A 19,409-nucleotide genomic window follows, 5' to 3' on the forward strand; every position below is an offset into this window, starting at 1 on the left:
CCTGAAAAATAAGTGAATTATGCAAGCCAATGTGGATTGTGGGACATGGTGAGAGAGAGAGAGAGAGAGAGAGAGAGAGAGAGAGAGAGAGAGAGAGAGAGAGAGAGAGAGAGAGAGAGAGAGAGTCCTAATCCATTGACAGACTGATACAGGAAGTCATGGATCCACCAGGATTTTGCTTTAAAGATAGATCAACATTTTACTTCAGCAGTTTCCAATATAATTCCACAGGACATACTGGCAATATGTAATGCAGATAGGGGAATTCAGAAGTTTTGAACCATGGAATATGCAATGTTTACTTATCCAAACCTAAATTTGCTTTGCTATTTTGGGAACATGAATGAAGTGCAGATATGTTTTATTCAAACATGCAATACAAATGTTGTGTGTTAGAGATGAAACAGCAAGCTGCTGCATCTCAAGTTATAAAACTCTTAGGTTTTGCACTTAGAAAGAAATGAGGAAATAAAAAAGTTGAAACAATCACCATAATAAACAGGAGGGTTTTATTATCTGGGATTAGAAACAGTCTGCAGACATAAGCATCATCATGCAGCAACAGAAGGAACTCAAATTTTAAGAGGAAAAAGCTCAGAAATAAATACCCCTATAATGAAACTATGAAGTAGCAATAAAACTGGATATTGCTACAACTTTTACTATTGGAGAGGCTTGATCACCACTTAAAAGTATGTGCACTCCTATGTACACTTACCTGGGAGTAGGTCCCATAGACTCAGTGGGATTTGCTTCTAAGTACCATGCATACCAAAAGGTTGCAATTGCTTATAATAATTGTAGACAAGAATTAGCTATCCCAAGCTAATTTATATCACTACCCCATGAAATAATTCATCACTGAAGATACTAACCTAGGTCTCATGTTTATTTCTATAACCAGAATTAATGCCTGAAAAACCCAGAGCTTCCCATTTGGAACTTTCACTTTGAGCTTCATGGACTTCAGAAACAAGTTTGCATAAACTGAAACAAGCTTTTCACACATTAGTTCGCTCCTTAACTGATGGGAAGCTTCCAAACAATTCTAGTTCTTTCACAATGCAGAAGGAGGGTGAATCTGAGGCAAGTCAGAAGCAGAGTCAGAGGCTGGGTTTGGGGCACAAAAAGTTTGTGCCACCGTTTTACGAGTTAGCAGACCCAGCTTGTCTTCCTGGACCAAATACCTGATGGTGTTGTCTATGTGGTAATTTCAACAGAACTTTTTCCAAAACACTCAGCCTTATGTGTTGTTTATTTATATACACTTGATAGTAAAAACAACAACCACAACCACCCCTCAAAGCAGTTTAGTAATACAGTCAAATGCAACAGCAAAATGCTACCCGCCTCCCAAGGTCTAATATTTGCAGCAGTGTGAACTAACTGTGACAAACACGGCTTTTAAGACTATTGCACTTGTCCGGAAAGTGGCTGAAGAGAGATGATTTACTTGAGAGCAGGAGTATGGAGAGTGCTGTTAACTAGATACCTCAACCCTAGTCCAGACTTGAATTATATTATATTATCACCTACTCTAAAGATGTCCACTCAGCCACCTGAACCAGCATTTCCGCTTTCTTGCCTTTTGAAGCTTCAGACCTGCTGTGAAAGTGAGATGACTGGATCTCTTTTCCCTTCTCTGCTCCTCCTGTCTGTTCCCCCTTGGTCCAAACTGGCTCTTCCCCTTTAGTGCTATTCTTCTTATGGTCCTCCCACTGGCTCTACTCAAGGCTGGGAGAGACTGCCTGACAGGAAGAGATGGGACACCATTTTTAATGGGGCAGAGATGCTTCCTCTTAATCCAAGTAAATAGCAGGATGCAGCCAGCAAATTTAGGCAAGCCAAGCAGAAAAAATGTGTCCTCTGGAGCAGTCGCAGAGCAGTTCTGCCAACATAATACTGTTGCTGGACATTTCTTACTAGAAAGACTCCTTGAATCATTAGAGAGATGACTTGTGCACAACAATTATCATCCATGGGAGAAGTCAAATCTCTGTGTGTCATCATTTTCCAGAGAGGAGCTTCCTAGCACATCTCCTGAGATAATCTAACACAGTTGTGGGTGATGCTAAGTTGCCACTTGCTTTCACCCGATGGGATTCAGTTTTACCAGGGGGTGGGGGGTGGGGAAGGAAGAAAAACCACCAGCATGACTGACAGCTGTTGGAAGGGGATTCTCACTGCCAAAAGCACTTCTACTTGGCTCCACTACTTCTGGTGGCTTGTTAAGAGTCATGGTTGTGCTGCCTGGCTGCAGGAAAAGAATACATCGAAGTTCCATGTGATGGCTATTGCAGACAGTGTACATGTATGAACAAACACATGGGTGTGTCAAAGCTTTACAGGAAAAATGGTCCAATTTGTAGACAGAACTAGATAACAGTAGACCAGCCTCATCTGCTCCAGAACTGCTATTCACCTTGTGCTGGTGGAACTTTGAAAAGAGCGGATTCTCTTCTTTCCAGCAACAACCAGACACTCTCCACTTCCAAGTCTACTCCTGACTTTAAGGGTAAGAGAAAACCTCACCTTCAAAATGGAACCTAAAACTGACACGTCTTGCTCAGCACTAGTGAAATATTATATCTTACAGTACAAGTGAAAAGTGAACAGAAGTGGTAACAGTACTTTTGGGGGTGAGAAAGAGAACTAGTGTCTGGGCAAGAACCTGTTCCCCTCCCTGCAAAAAAAGCTTAGGCTACCCAGATATCAGAGCACACCATAGAGAAAGGATGCTTGCAGTGAGAAAGCAATATCTTTGCTATGTTACAAGAAATGTTTGACCATAACAGTTTAATAGGAAAAGGACAAAAGAACGATATGAAACATTTGATAGATATGACTCAAGTACCATACACTTCCCCTCCTTTGTATCAACATTTTTACATAAACACAACAATTAGTCTGATTAGTGGAGGGGCTTAAATATATTTAAATCATGTAAAATATTTTCAAAGTTGCTAAAAGGTCTGACGCTTTGCCATTGAACAAGACAGGAATATATTTGTACACCTCATTATACAGAGACAACAAATCAAGTCATCAGTTGTACAACCGCACTTCTCTCCCCAGGCACAACAGGCCAGCCCCCTGCAGTGCTCCACCCTGGAAAGAACCAGCTTGCTCCCCTGCTCCCCCTCTTCAGAAAAGGTGAAGAGTCTATTTACTACATCAATACAGCTTGGTACTAACTAGGCAACCTCTCAGTTAGTATTAGTTAAAAGCATGCTGGTAACTTTAATGCTCCTTAGTTCAACATGTAAATGCATCAAATTAAAATTCCATGTTTAAAATTGTACGAAATCTGATTTCCAGGATTAAGTGCCACATTCAAATTTTCCCTCTCTTACCACCTGTGCCGGAGTGTATCTATCTGCAAAACATGCAATTAGAAGTACCATCCATGGAGAATCCTGCAACTGGACATGGCCTGAAGGGTTCGGCAAGGGCGTCCATCTGCTTGCAGCAGCGGTTACAAGTGCTGGATACCAACTAGAGACCAACTAGAAGGGAGGAAGTGGCAGCAGAAACAATGGTGGCCTCTCACACGGAGGTGTTTCAAAGCTCCCTGACGAAACACAGTTGCATGATAAAATCGGAAAGTCACAGTAATAATCCCGCCCCACATGATCTGGGCTGTGCGCGTGGCTTGGCTTAACTCATCTACACTGAAGTCAGCAGTTTACAGCAGAAGCCAAAGGAGTCTCACGGCAGCAAAGAGAGCTGTGCAAGTGTGTGTGTGTTTGGAAGCCTCAACAGAAGCACAAAAGCAAGCAAAGCGACCCTGAATTCCATTGGTTGGGCTTTTCCTTAGAGAAGGAACTAGTTTTGGCCCTGGAGATGGATGTAGGCTGGGCTGGGAAGAGTCCTCAGGCTGGGAGCATGTGGCGCTCTAGCAGCAAGGAGGGAGGCAGGGCACTGGGGGGGCAGTCTCATTTCGCAGTGTTCTGGTGGTATATGTGTCGCCAAACCTCATGTATCTTTTTGCACCATTTATGAGCGTTCCCACTTGGGTCCATCAGGTAGTATGTCCTGTTAGGCTACAAGTAAACAAAGGTTTAGTGCCTACTCATTCCTGAAGCAAGAACCTAACTAAGCTGACCAAGGCCAGCAGGCAGTGCATAGGCTTGGGCCTCCCCTCCCTCCCCTGGGGATGAAGGCCACACAAAGCACTTTGTGCATCAGAAGTATCCCACAGTAAAAACCAGACAACGGGCAGGAGCTATTAAAAGGCAGAGGTGGCTGTGTGAGCCAACTCTGGCCTGAGAAGGTACAAGAGTCATCAGTGTGTGGAGCTGTGTCACTGGGGAGTTGCTACTTCAGGAAGTTCTAGATCCATTTTTCAAAAAAAGGGGAAGGATCCCACAGCCAATTAAAAGTACTCTGGTTCCTCAACATCTCCAGCACCTCCCAGGAAGCACTGGCAGCTGAATGGGCCCTGCTAATACCACACCTGCAAGAGCCCACAGAACGGGACCGGCTAAGCCAGAACTTGTCAGCAGGAAGGGGTCACTTACTGTGTGAACAAAGAAGGTCTTGAAGTTCTTGGCTTCCGGCCGGAGTTCCAGCGACCAAGGGATCTCTCCTTTCAGAATTTTGTTGACAGGGTCCACATAGTACAAGTGTGGCCCTTCAGTGAGCAGCAGCTGACGCCTGCGAGCAAAGAGCCCCTGCAGAGGAGGGCACAACACTTAGAGCTAAGCCGGCAGCTTCAAAGAAAGGGTCAAGAAAGGCAGGATTCTAGCACCATCACAGGATACTGCTTAGGACTCAACGCTCTTGTTATAGAGCACAAAGGGATCATCACATCTTCTGAGCAGCTAGTTTACTCTGCCTTTCTGCCTTTACCACATGCAGCACAACCAGCTCACAGGACGAGGAAGGGGAAGTACCTATTATATTTTTTGCCTTTCCTGGAACAGTCTCCAAACCAATTTTTGGACAATTGATGAAAGGTTTTCAAAGCTCAAACTCTCTTCTGGGCAACACTCTTCTTCCCTGAGACCCTCGTTCCCTATGACAGCAGGGGAACTGTCATCATGGGAGTGGCACCTCCTTGAAGGCCCCATCCAACTCTCCTCTGCCTCTTTTGCCATTTCCAGGTCTGGGAACCAACTTGTTCCTGGAGCTCACTGTACTCTACTCACTGTACCCACGACATCTGCCCAATGGGAAGATAGTCAAATATATGGTAGGCTCATCAAAACACTAGAAGGCCCCCCTCTCTCCCCGTTAGTTAGTTTGTTTTTGGGTATTAGTTACCTAATTAACCCAGGTGACCCAGGTGGCGCTGTGGGTTAAACCACAGAGTCTAGGGCTTGCTGATCAGAAGGTCGGTGGTTCGAATCCCTGCAACGGGGTGAGCTCCCGTTGCTCGGTCCCAGCTCCTGCCTACCTAGCAGTTCGAAAGCACATCAAAGTGCAAGTAGATAAATAGGGACCGCTCCGGCAGGAAGGTAAACGGCGTTTCCGTGCGCTGCTCTGGTTCGCCAGAAGCAGCTTTGTCATGCTGGCCACATGACCTGGAAGCTGTCTGCGGACAAACACCGGCTCCCTTGGCCTATAGAGCGAGATGAGCGCCGCAACCCCAGAGTCGGACACGACTGGACCTGATGGTCAGGGGCCCCTTTACCTTTTTACCTAATTACCAACCACCAGGTACACATGGAAGAGCATACAAATAAAATTATGAAATGTAGAGGTCAAGGAGAACAAACAGGGTTACACGCCCCACCACAAACTACTACATTTGGATAATCTGCTTTTGGTTTCTCTTAATATCTGTTTCTTTCCCCTCCACTACTCTGCAGGTTGTACTTTAGACTTACAAGTACAATTATTTAAAGAATGAATCTGAGGCACAGGATAAGGTGACTTACCTTCCGTTTGTCAACTGGACCCATTTTCAGTATTAGATTATTTTCTACAAACTGGTGCCTGAGAAGAAAACATCACCTTGTGTTATTTCCATCAAACCATCATTCATTGCCAAGCCATTCACTTACAGGCTTTTAGAGACAGAGTGTCAAGGAGAGGAGGAAAAGTAGCCAGCAGCCAGATGGGTGCTCCCTGCTCAGGGCATTGTCCTCAGCACGCACCTCTGGGTCAGATCCCATGGCAGAAATTGGCTGCATTTCTAAGCTCTGACCAATTCAAATGGTCCTGGTTCTCCCTTTTCTAAAGCCATTATTAGGAACACGCAGGTGAGGTGCAAGTGATGAAGCTGAACTTTATTTGTGGAGCAGGATGTTACTCAAGAGAGAGAGAGAGAGAGAGAGAGAGAGTGCAAGTGCAAGCACATGCGTGCACACACATTTGCATAAGCCACTCTATGGGGAAGAAACCCCACACCCCACAGTGCTTACCAGGGATTTCCACCAGCCTGCTTTGCCAAGAGTAACCTTTTCTCCTTTTCAGAGAACTGGAGGTCCAGCTCAAAGGAATTGCTGTCGAGGTTGTGAATGTATTGCTCTATGTTGTTGCTGCTGCCTGAGGTTTGTGGGGTGGACGTCTCCGGGGAAGACAAGGACTGAGAAGAGGCGGAGCCAGACACTTGCAGGCAGCCAAACTGACTCAGGAGATTGTCATACTATCAAAAAAAGAAAGATAGTTTTCAGAATAAATGGGGGGAATAAATGTGGCATCTTTTCTTCTGACTAATATTTCTGCCAACGTAATATCCAAGTTGTCTTCAAGAGTAAATCCAGTAACATTAATGGGCCTAAATTAGATGTGCCAATGAATGTGACTAACAATGGATATAACCAATGTTATATTATTTATTTATTATTCTGAATGCTCTCTTTAAGCTACTAGTACTATCATGTATTTACGCTGTATAAACATTGTAACCCCATACTTTAGGAAAGCAACACATTTCATCTGCAAGAAAACAAACGGCTTCAAACATATCATAAAATACTGTATTTTCCATGTATAAAACTATATTTCCCCCAAAAAATGTAAGTTTAAAATTGGGGGTGTGTGTCTTATACACAGAATGTTGCAATTATTTATTTCTTAATTTAGGCTAAAAAAAAAATCATCTTATACATGGGGGCATCTTATACACGGAAAAAATACGGTAACTGTGTGGCCATCTTTTATTTTACTCAGTACATATCTTTTGCAATCAAGGCAAAATCCCACTCATTTTCTGGCCACTTGTTCTACTGTTAGTGATATTCCCCATTTCTTTGCTTAAGAACACTCTTGCTTCAATTCACAAATGGGACTAATTCCTTATGCTCTGTCTTACTGAGGCTTCAACACAATTTAGTGAGGACAGGACCTAGAGAGGTTTGATAATCTATAGACTGTAAAATGCTTGATCTGCTTCCACTTTTTAATAATAACCACCTCCCTTTTCCTGTTGACACTTCCAGCACATGCTTGTACCGGACTCCTAATTTCTGAATGATCAATAGTTCTGCCTTGATTGATTCAATCTATGTATCAGAAAAATCCCCATCTCCAAATTTTAAAGCCTCTATCTCTTTCACAAATTTCACCAGTGATCCCATATTTTTAACCAACTGCAAACTAGAACATTTCCTTTTACTTGCTTTGTTCTATTTCATTATCTCCTCACAGTACATCTATGTATCACCCTTTAACCCTCCACTTGCATGCACAAATTCTGAGAGAGAGGAAGGAAGCTGGGAAGGAGCTCTGCTTTCAGCTCAGCATCTGCTCTCAGCCTCTGGTCATGTGAACTGGACAAGTGAAAGTGAGGGTGACAGAGGAGCCAATGATTAGACCAGAGCAAGAACTACAAGCCTATTTCTCTCTTGAAGGATGCAAGGGTATTGAAGAGACCTCTATTGAGCATGATAGATCAAGATGGGCACTCCTACTGTGACTGCTGAGATGGATGGAGAAGGATGTGAGGCACTCACAAGGGCAAACTGCCCTTCAGGAGTCTTTTATCTCCCCTGGCATCAGTATCAAAGCCTGCACTTACATTTCCATAGCAATCCTCATCATCTTCTGACATTGCAGGCAAATATGCAGTGAGCTTGGGTGGCGTCTGAAGATGCAGATTCTCCCAGGTGATGGATTCGAAAAAGGGGTGGGCCTTCAAGGGCTCATATCCTCCCATTTCTTCACAGCCTAACCTCTTGGTAGCGTCTTGGACCTGGTTAAGTGAAGACACAGTTACATTTTCCCTGGAAAGACTCGGGGGGGGGGGGTTTCCCCCTCTGGCTCCACTCCCTGTCATTTCAGATCTTGGTTACTCAGTCAGTCCACCTCTGTGGACAATCTGTTAATATGGGACCTTTGATGTACCTAGTAGAAGTGAGACTCCAGGAAGGAGGAGGACAATTGAGATTTCTTCTCCAAGCACCCCTTCATGGTGATTCAAAAGGGGCTTTTGCAATAACCCGTGAAACAAAGGCTTGTATAGGTTTACCTGGCATAAAGCAACGGGATAGAGATCCTCTCAAGGAACTGGTCATGAAGTCAACTTGCTTTGCTCCGCTTCCTGGAGCAAGTGGGAGGCAAGTGGCCAATTAAAAGAGAAAGGAGGTGGAAGGAGACAGGCAAGAGGGAAAGGAATGCTAGCTGCTGGCCTTGAGGCTGACATCTGTATCATATGGTTCTTGTGGTGATAAAACCTTGAACACCAACTGACTGAAAAGTTCCAGCTAGTTTGGGAACAAAGCTAACAGTCTAGTTCCATGAAGAGAGGGAAAGTAGGGGGGGCCTTAGCTGGAAATTAATACCTCAACACAAGGTATAGAGGAGTATATCTGTGGGTCGGGGTGAGGCTGGGAAATGAGAGGGCAGAAAACCCCATGGGAAGGCGGTGGGGACTAAGAAACAAGGCCCTGAAGATGCTTTGTGGAAAAGCAGGAGGGACAGGGAACAAGTCAAAGGGGCAACAATTGGGGGGGGGGCGGGACTCTGAAGCCTAGAGGGCCAGAACACCGGTTGGGTAGAACAGCAGCAATGAGTACCACATTTTGTTATCTGACTGGAGGCTTCTAGCATGCATTTGAAACATTTGACAATACAATTCATTTACCAAGAGCTTTTCTACGAGGTCTTTTGCCTTCGGAAAGAACTTCTCTGGGAATTCATACTCCAATTTGATTATCTTCTGGAATATGAGATATTCATTTCTGCAAAAAGGATGGGAAAAAGTATACTCACATCTATGCAAACATTTCCTGTAAGTCTACTTCAAGGTTGAAACTATACCATCCTATGGGTACACGGGCAAAAACTAACTTAGTGGGAAGTCTGGCACTGGTGTGCTTCAAAGTCTTACCCGGCTCTGAATGGTGGTAATCCTGCTACAAGCTGGTATACAATGCAGCCAAGAGCCCAGAGATCCGAACTTCATCATCAAGACAGGCAAAAGGATGAGGAGGCAAAGCAGAAGAGTTAGCACTGTGGGCATATCCAATTTCACCATCTTCTAGTTCAGGCACCCACAACAAAAGCATACAACATATTCCCTTTCAGGCAGAGCTGCAAATTCCCCTGGAGTATCAGGCTCTAATTTACTTGGAATGCCTGGTAAAGGCACCTTGAAGAAAAAGTGTTCATCCCTGGGCGTTTCCCAAGGATCTGATGCAGAAGCTGCCACTGTGCACTTTCTGAACCAGATCTATGTATTTCCTCATCTTGGATTAGGCTCCCATAGGAAGGATGGAAACAGCAGAAGAGATACTTCAGCAAGATCCCAATAGGGCTGAGCGATATCAGCTTTTCAACATCGCAGTGTATCGCCAGCCAAACATCGCAGTTTGGTGACATACTGCGATGCTGGAAAAACAAGATGCATTGGCCTCTCCCTGCAAAACACTGGGTGCTGAGGCAGTTTCACCCAGACTCGTGGGTTAATACAATGCAACTTGTTTGCACCGGGCTGGGGGCTCCTTTAACTGCTCGACTGAGGAAAGGGTAACTGCACACTCCTATGCTGAGCAGTTGAAAGATGCAGAGGGGAGGAAACAGCTGTTTCGGCTCCTTGCCAATAGAGCTTGTTTCTCCCTCTCCATTGTATGAGGGCTGTATTGGGACCTAGGCCTGGGTGATATATTGATCTATTGCCCAGGACTGGTATGAGGAGCAGACCGCGACATCGGCTTCGCTCAGCGGTATATCGCTGGTGAAACTGCTCCCAAGTCCCTCTGCTAGCAGCGCCTGATGGAGGAAGGACCGGTCCTGGGCAATATATTGATATATCGCCCAGGCCTAGATCCGAATACAGCCCTTTGAAGAAGATCCCAAGCTGAATAGGTGCTTAAAAAAATAAAAATAAATGAAATGGCCCACAAAGAGCTTTCTAATTCTCTATCTGTCTTGTTTAATGTAGTGGCAAGAGATTACAGCAAGAAAATATGATGGCAATGCTTAGAACATCTTGTATCATGTTTTGGTGGTATGTTATGTTAAATCCAAGGGCTAATGAACTATTCATGTTACAGAAGAATAGACAAAAGCAATCCTAAGAGCCATTGTCATGTGGTTTAAAATATTTCCATGTTGATTATGCAGAAGGCACTGAGGCAGAATAATGGAGTACACCCTAATGGAAATAGACCTCACCCATTTGCATTGAAGATCTCTCTCACAGTCATAAAACCCCTCTACAAAGGCAACGTATGTAACTCACCTTTTGCAGGCAGATTTCTCTGTTAACAACTCTGGAGACACATACTGCGCTGTCCCAACAAAGGAGTTCGCTCGTGCTGAAGAACCCAAGATGCAAGTAAGCATTTAATCATTAAAAATGTTCTTTCAAGGTCCTCATGAAGGCTTGGATGCGTTCATTTGAAAACAATGCTTTCATTTTTGTTGTGCAATTCAAATTTCATCAGCTTTCATTAACTATATTTGTAGACATCCAATGTTACATAATGACTATTGTTTTTCAAGTGCTCCCCGCCCCTTCAACTCTAAGCATTACTAAGCAGTATTTCACCCCATGGGCACCCCATTATCTCCTGATTTCAGCCGCCCCATTTTAGTAACTCCCCAGGATTCCTCTCTGATGTCATCTCCTACAGTATAGCCATTTTACCTTTACTCAGTAAAAAACCATCATAAACCCCATTGAGACATAGCATCGGATACTGTGGTCAGTTTTAAGAAATTTGAAACTGCAGAAGGTTGTTTTAGTCATTCACAGGTTGAGAAATTGCACCCACCTCGCTTGCTGTCTGCAGACAATACTTTTGCTGTCCCAAAGTCTGTAATCTGAATGTGCATGTCTCCGCTGAGCAAAATGTTCTCTGGCTTCAGGTCCCTGCAAAAGGCACAGTTGGGAATAAGCCATGCAGGCACAGAGTCATGCCCTCACCAACTATTTGTGTCCCCTGGGGAAATCCCAACTTCTCAATGTAATGCCCAAACCATGCAAAGCTGATTCTCCCCCAGGCTTCTAAAGTAACAGATTCCTACCTGCTCCTCTGCCTGGCATTGGGAGCTGCTTCCCAAATGATTAGGAGGGGACTGGGCAGCAGGGGGACATGTAGCAAATCTGAATGTTAGACCATGCTGAGTTCTTCTCTTCTGCCTTCTACTGCAGGCAGACAAAGAATACGCAAGAACTACATTTACTTTGCTAGAGACCTGGCAGAAAGGGACGTCCCTCTCCTCTACAAAAAAAACCAAGGTGAAAGGCAACAGAGGGAGGGAAAGAGAGATATTTCAACTGGCCAAAATCCCCATCTAGTGCTGGATACTTTGTACTCCAAGGCAGCCAATGCCTTGTGCCAAATTAACTAGGCTGGTGTCACCACAGGTGAGGAATGCAGGAAAGCCAGGAAGTCTCAACAAAGGTACCTAATACACTGCTTGCTTTGGAAACTTTTGAGTTTTGAGCCACCAGGAGGGCAACAAACGGTAACTATGACAACAGCAACAAGAACCAAGAATAGATGGATTTGAATTCATTACATTACCTGTGAATGATTCCCTTTCCGTGCAAGTACTCTAATGCAGACACAATTTCAGCAGTATAAAACCTAGTACATGTCTCATCAAATGAGCCAATCTTCCGGATGTATTTTAGAAGCTCTCCATTTTTGGCGTAGCTAAGACCAAAATCTGAATACTAAGTTAAAGATAATTTATACTGTGAATCTCTAGATCCCAAAACACAAAGGCAGATAATCTGGGGCAATGTTAGAATGGATAGGTGGTGATGTGCTTGGAAGGCTGGACTCTGCACACAGCCAATTTACCGTATTGGCCCGAATATAAGTTGCACTTTCCCCCCAATTTCAGACCCTGAAAAGTTAAAGTGCAGCTTATATTGGTGACTTTTTACCGCATGCTGCTGAAAGCAGCAGGGGAGTGCTTGCTTGGCGGGGGGGGGGGGGCGGCAGAGCCTCCCAGCTAGTTGGGAGGCCAACCAGCTACGCAGCATGCGCACCACCAACCAACAGGGAGGCGGGCACTCCACGCCACCCCACCAAGCAGCTAGGGAGCGTGCACAGCCTCCCAGCTGGTTGCTGGTGCGCACACTCCCTAGTTGGTTAGCCTGTGCACGCTCTCTCCCCCCCCCCCCGCCAAGCAGCTAGGGTGCTGGCGCTTAGCTCCAATTGTGCTCCGTGCCTGCCTCCTGGCACTACTGCCCCGAACGGGGGGTGGCCAGCACTAGCTTGGTGGCCGCACCTGCAAATAAACCTTGAATTTTAAGTGTGCAGCTTATATTCAGGCCAATACGGTACAATGGTTAACTTAGTCTCCAACCATTTTGGGACAAGAGGCAGATTTGGCGATAAAAGAAACTTGTGGACACCACAAAATACACATTCCACAGAAGAAAAAACTGATGGTATTCAGAAACAGCCCCATACACCTAAAAGGCAAAACACAGACACCTCGAGACAAATAAAACACAGTAAAAACAACAACAAACCTCCTCCCACCACAAAAACTAGGCAATCTTATCAAACAAAAAAGATGTAAATATCAACTAAAAAATAGAACGTGGGAGAGGGAGGCTGAGTGGGGCGCCTTAAGGCACTGTCATACCCATGGGGGGCCCAAGATTCGTCCTCTGGCAGGTTTACAAGATTTAAGATTTTTCACATTTGTATCCTGCCTAAGAATTCTGGTACAACTATTTTGAAAACATCACTGGGTTAGCAAATGAAGTAACATTGTTCTTTTTTTTCACACACATTATCCCAACAAATATTACCATGAAACATTTCCATCCAGAAGGATACAGAGCTTCTCATCATCCTGAAAGGTGAAGTAGAGATTGACAAAGAAAGGGTGATCCAGGCAAGACATTATATCTTTCTCCCTATTCACGCACGGCACCTTGCCCTCTTTTATGATGTGGCGCTTCTCCAGAATTTTAACTTTTGAAAAGACAAATAAGTTACAACACACTTGGGAAATACACAGTGAAGCTGCAAACTCATCTGCACTGCTTGACTATGAAGCTACACTTAGAGAGCAGCTTCCCACAACAGCAGCAGCAGCAGGCGTAACCTAGACTTCCTTTGGCTCCATTATGAGGACAGGACATCATCCATCTAAAATCCACACCCTAATGAAGAAAGGGTTACTCACTGGCATATTCTCTGGAGGTAGACAATTCTCTGGCCAAGAAGACCTGTTAAATGGGAAATAAGAGCTGCCTTATGTTTTGCACGCAACTAAGATCCCGCAAAAGATCTCCAACCTACTGAGGGGGTGAGTGGAAAAGGGGAATTCCGCTCATTGGAGCCCAGGGCCCCAAGGGACCATTGCTCTATCCATGCCAGTTACATCGGCCAGTCTCATACACATTCCCAGCACTTCCTAAAGACAACATGGAGGGACTGTTCTGGCGGTTCTCCTGACTTCCTAGGGCAGGTTTTTTTTCCTGGGGGGTGGTGGAGTAGGAGTCACTGCACTGGCCTTTGCTAGAGTGCTTGGTTAGTTGAATCTGGTCCTATATGTCCAGAAGGGAAGAGGCAAACCATCATTTTGTAAGAAGTCCTAAAATTCAGGAATCCTAAGCATCACAGGGGTGGAGAGACAAAACCTACCAATGGAACATGTGCACAACAGCAGGGGCTCAATGAGGACAGACAGAGGTGGTAACCTCATCACACTAAAAGTCTGGTGTGAGACTGCAGGAGCCACAAGAGGACAAAAAGCATCATAACAGCCAACAGCTGTGAACATTATTTCTCTGACCTCCTGCAGAGCCAAGTAGAACCTTCCTCTGGGCAAGCTGGTGGGCAAAGTGCTTTACAGTGGAACCTCGGTTTACGAACACCTCCGTTTACAAACGCTGTGGACCTGGAAGTATTTACATCTGGGTTCCGCGGCGTCAGATGCGCAGAAGCGATCTGCGCAGCGTGTGCGCAAAAACGCTCTATCGGCGCTTCGCGCACGTGCAGAAACGTACCTTCGACGAGCAAACACCTCCGCGAGCGAACGTCTCCGCAGAACGGATTGCATTCGCAAATCGAGGTACCACTGTACCTAGAGAATGCTAAGTGGGGAGGGGAGAGGGGGGAGAACTGTCTGAATGATACACAAAGGCCAAATGGCTGGCTTCTGCCATGACACTCCCAGAACTCACAGTTGCAGTAGATACTCACTGTTGAGAAAGACCCTTCACCCAGAATCTTGACAAAGTTAAAGTCCTCTGGGCGTTTCTTTCGAGGCTGTGGAGGTTGCTGCAAGGATTTTTCACTTCCCCTTGGCTCAGCCGTTGTGCCCTCCATGCTCAGTCCCTGCCTGCTGCCACAGGGAGCAGCAACAGGTGAAGGGCTGGGATCTGCCTGGTTCCTCACCATTGATGGTGATGGGCAGGAACATAAAACCACGCTGGACTGGATTGGAACAGCATCATACTGAAGGAAAGAAAAAGAATGTACATGATGTGGCAGCTTGCAGTCTATTAGCCACACATCCCCGTATACAAGTTGGAAATATGCAAAAGTTCAGGAGTACTGCTCCCCACAAATAAGGGGGGGGCTACAGGTACCTACTGGTGATCATGGCAGCTATGCTACATTGCCGTGACCCCATAGATCAAGCATGTACAAAACACACAAAAATGGCCACCTCATGACTTGAATTTCAAGAGTCAAGAGTTGCCACCTTACTACTTCACAAATGATTACTATTAATTAAGACACCCTTCACCCTAAGGTCCCAGCATATACTTGAATCTATAAAAGCCAAAGTCTTTCAGATCACAGCACGTCTGCAGAGATCTGAAGGCTAAAGGAATCAAACCCACAAAGTTCGGTAGCTGCCTGAAGAACTTGGCAAGTCAGGCATCCAATTAGCTAGAGAGAAACTGAAACAGTCTAAAACCATTTGGTGTTTTAATATTTGACACGCAAACCAGTGAAAAGAGAAGCTTACTCAAATGAAATAATAATTCTGCAATTCATAGCTTAAAAATATTCTTACATAACCAGACACTCAAGATGGGACCTTCTGCATGCAAAGCAGGTGCACTACCTACTAACTTACAATTCCTCCACTATTTTATTACAGTGTGCTCGTATGACCTCTGGTCATTCTGTCATCTTACAGTAGAATAGTAGCCTCCAAACTACATTCTAATAAGAATTATGAGAAACAGTAAATGTTTTTGACTGGAAGCTTAGCATATTGAAGACTGCTATAGTGAATGTATGGAATTGTGTTTCACTGATTGCTTGGTGCCTGTTTTTTCATTGAAACACAGGAAACTACTGATACCAAGTCAGGCTAATTGGTCCATCTAATTCAGTATTGTTTACATTGAGAGGTATTTCAAATATCCAAAGTCAAGCAGCTTCCCCATTTATATCAGGAAGCTTTTCATTATCAACAATTTCCTTTCAGACTTTCCTTTAGACTCTTAACTTTAAGGAAATTAAATGAATGATTAATTCTTTCCTTCCTTCAGTGCTGCTATTTCTTCAGGTGAGAGAGGTTTATAAGATGTCAAGGCTCCTCAGAAAACCCAAGTTTCCACATCAGACTGGCTGAAACATTCCTATCCATTTGACATCGCCATTTCAATTTCCTCTGAACAGCTTATCAAAGTCTGCCATCTAGGTCTGAATCCAGTTTCAGAGTAAAAATAGTGTTCCAGATTGAATAAATGAGCTAACTTATAATGGGCCATGGCTTTAATGGCTGCCTTATTATGTCCCACTTGCTCTTGCCAATGCCAAATAAAAGTACCAAGGCCAGGTATGTGTGGGTTTCAAAGTGTTATAAAAATCATGCTGACACACAGTGAATAGAAATACTATTGCCTAGATGGCAGTTCCTCAACTTATGTAGCTTATTACTTCTAACATGATTTTAAAAATGAACACACCCTTGTTACACTTACCCAGCAACTGAAATTTTATGCTGGTTTCAACCCCCATCTGAATTTTGAGTCCAGCCCATGTTTTTCATTAAGTGTCAAATGCTATATATCAGCAACAGACCACAGATAAAAAGCATCAATATGGCATGAAGCTGCTTTTAATTAACTACTGTTGCTTTTATTAATCACTTCTGTTTTAACTGTTTTGTTTAGTTTTAAGAGGTTTAATGTGATTTTAATGGGATGATTATTTTATTATGCTTTATCTTTAGAACAATTGTGCTCCAAGAGAAAATATACACAGCAGATAATTAAAAATCAACATAATAAAGAATCTCCAGCTCTCTCAGGAGTCACAGCATGTGGTTGACTTGCCCAGGCAATGAGTTCTGTAGCTGGATAGATGGTATATAATTCAGCAGCTGCTGCCACTGCATACATCCAGCCTTGAGAAGTCTAGGATCAACAGTGAAATGCAAGTTTGTTTTGTTGCAGAATGATAACATTTTGGCAAGTGCAGTATTTTATGCTCACAGCAAAGAGCAGGCAAACTGCCCCCTGATAATTAATTGCAAATACATTGCCATGCCCTGGCAATATACAATGGAGCTTCTTCTTCAGTATGGAACTTAACAGTTTGTGAACAGGGCCTACAAATTTCAAGGCAGAGCAATCCCTGGACTCAGAATACCCACCATGTGGGATGCTAAAATCCAAGAAGCTAAGACACCCTTCCTCAACCTAGTGCCCTTCTGATGCATTGGACTATGATTTCAGCACAGCCATGCTGGGTGCAGCTAATAGGAATTGTAATAAAAATATGTGGAGGGTATCAGGCTCAGGAAGTTTGATCTAGTATGGTGTTACATCTGCCTGTGTCTGGGGAACACAGGATAAGCAAGTGTACACTCACTGCACACAATACATGATGCTAGGCAGATGCACACACAAACTGCACAAGAAATCTGGAATCATTTTCACTTTTAAGTCATTCTACAGTACTAAGAAAAGTCAAGTAAGCTGATGAAAGTGCAAACGACACAGGCACACCTGTGACACCTTGCTACACACCTGTTTGAAGTCTGAAGGTGGCATAAGGTCACACAAGTCTGCAGAAAAGGCCATAAGTGTTATAGAACTTGTAGTTTGCATGTATAAAAATGCCAGGCTCTGTTCCATTCAGACTGAACTACTGTTGCCCAGCTCACGGAATTATTGGTTGGATGAGTCATTGATTTGATTCAATACAAGGCGGAGTCTTCTATGCCTCCTATGGCATATGTACTCATGGCTGGCATTTGCATTTTTAATCCTGCTGATAGCAAGGGGTCATATGAAAACAACATCTACACTACCTCAAACACAAGTGACATAATGTGAGGACTGGGTAGCTGCCTGTCCTGTGCCAGTTTTCACCAGCTGATATGTATTTGTAAGTAAGCGGGAATAGGTTGGAGTTGGTGCCACAGAACAATGGGCACTTTTTACTAAATGACACATGAACAGCCATGACAGTGGCCAACTGTGTTAATGAAACTACTGGGAAGAACAGCAATTACTCAAGAACTTTAAATCAGGATTTGAAACGAATTTGAAGTAAAACAGGCTGAAAACGAATGTCTCTGACAACAAGCAGAAAGAAATAAAGAATTCGCTCTACAGCAGCACCTCCTGAGGGCTGAGCGTATTAGATCTCACCTCAGCTGTGAATCAACTGGGCATCCTTTGCATGACATCTGCCTTACAGAATCACTCCTTTAATATATAAGAAGTTTCTTTGACCACTGGAAGATTCAGCTTTTCAATCGCTCAGGACTAGCACGGCCCCCAAAACGGTGGGCCAAGGCGACACACTGCTCTACCGCTAAAGCTAAGCCCGGAATGTGGCCGAAATCGCAGCCTCCGTATCGCCCGCGACAGTCGGAAGCCCCAACACCCAATGCACACCGGAAGGCGAGCTGCCCTCTCCGTTGCCGGCGGGGGAAGGAGGTGAAATTCCGAGGGCAAATGGGCGCGCCCCTCCCCGCCTAAGTGGGGCATTCACTTCACGGGGAACCCCGCGCCGCCACGCAAAACAAGGGAGGCTCTAACCGAGGCCTGCCTGCCTGCCTGCCAGTCCAGGTAAGATGACAGGAGGCCAAACACCAGGGGGGAGCTCAGGCCCGGCCGGCTCCTCCGCAGCTTTCGCTTCCGCGCTGTAGCCTGGGCCCCGCCCCTCTCCGGCCAGGATCCCAGGCTGACCCCGAGGCGCCTGCAGAGCCCCTGGCCGAGGAGATCCAGGGACGGGGAGCGGCGAACCCCACCTTCCCTCCGCCAGAGGTTCCGCTCGCGCCGCGGCCTCCCGGAAGGCAGCGCAGGCCAAGCGGCCGCTCCTCTCCTCCCCTCGCCCCTTCCCCGCCGACTCCCGCGCGGAGCTTACCAGGGGGCTGCCGGTGCTGGCCATGGGCACGGGCTGCTCGTCCGTCTGCCCGCCCTCCGAACGAGGGAACGACTCGGCCGCGCTCCAACCAGAGTCCGACCCAATGGGACGCCCGCGTCCTCCGTGAATGACGTCGGCCACAACAATGCCCTCTTCCGCTAGGGGAGGGCGGGACTTCCGCCCGCCTCCCTTCAGCACTGGATGGGCACCGAGGCACTCAGCCACGTCTCGCCGGCTCACGCGAGACTGTGTTGCGCTTGCGCCAAAGAAGCCGGGCGGAGGGAGGGGGGCGAGTAGAAAGAGGAGCAGGTCAGCTGACCAGCCGGCTCCGCGGGAAGCGGGAGTGAAGCAGTGCGCCACGCCCACTCGTTTTACCCACAATGCGTCTGGTTCGCCTCCAACCTACGTTCCTGTGATGCACCACGCCCCCCTTTCGACGGTGGCAAACCGAAGGGGGAGAGCTGTTCGGTAGAGAGGCACCCCGCTCAGGAGCAGTCTGCCCGGGCACGCCTCCCTCGGAGGACCCGGAGCCAGCTGGCCTGTTGGCTTCCTTCATCCCTTTGGCTCGGCTGGAGCTCGGGAAGCCGGAGGGCGGCGAAGAGGCTTGCCGGCCCGGGACTCGACTTCTCCGTCTCCTCTCTTCCTGGCTCAGCAGCGAGGAGACCCTCCTGCTGCTGTCGCTGTTCTTACTCTCACAAA

The 19,409-nt window shown here is 45.8% G+C and overlaps 1 protein-coding gene across 1 annotated transcript; it reads right to left on the reverse strand.

Moving 5' to 3' along the window:
• Positions 1 to 486: 486 nt before the first annotated feature.
• PDPK1 (3-phosphoinositide dependent protein kinase 1) lies at positions 487 to 18,869 on the reverse strand. Its single transcript, XM_035131497.3, has 14 exons — positions 18,711 to 18,869; positions 14,571 to 14,825; positions 13,549 to 13,591; positions 13,197 to 13,334; positions 11,922 to 12,066; positions 11,166 to 11,263; positions 10,631 to 10,706; positions 9,278 to 9,346; positions 9,032 to 9,128; positions 7,967 to 8,140; positions 6,369 to 6,592; positions 5,883 to 5,940; positions 4,521 to 4,673; positions 487 to 4,043 (listed from the first exon to the last, which is right to left on the reverse strand). Exons 1-14 carry the CDS (start codon positions 18,732 to 18,734, stop codon positions 3,936 to 3,938), a joined length of 1,662 nt encoding a protein of 553 aa, XP_034987388.1. The 5' UTR covers positions 18,735 to 18,869; the 3' UTR covers positions 487 to 3,935.
• Between the last annotated feature and the right edge of the window lie 540 nt (positions 18,870 to 19,409).

The sequence above is a fragment of the Zootoca vivipara genome, chromosome 13 (genome assembly GCF_965207765.1).
Source record: "Zootoca vivipara chromosome 13, rZooViv2.hap1.1, whole genome shotgun sequence".
Lineage (NCBI taxonomy): Eukaryota > Metazoa > Chordata > Lepidosauria > Squamata > Lacertidae > Zootoca > Zootoca vivipara.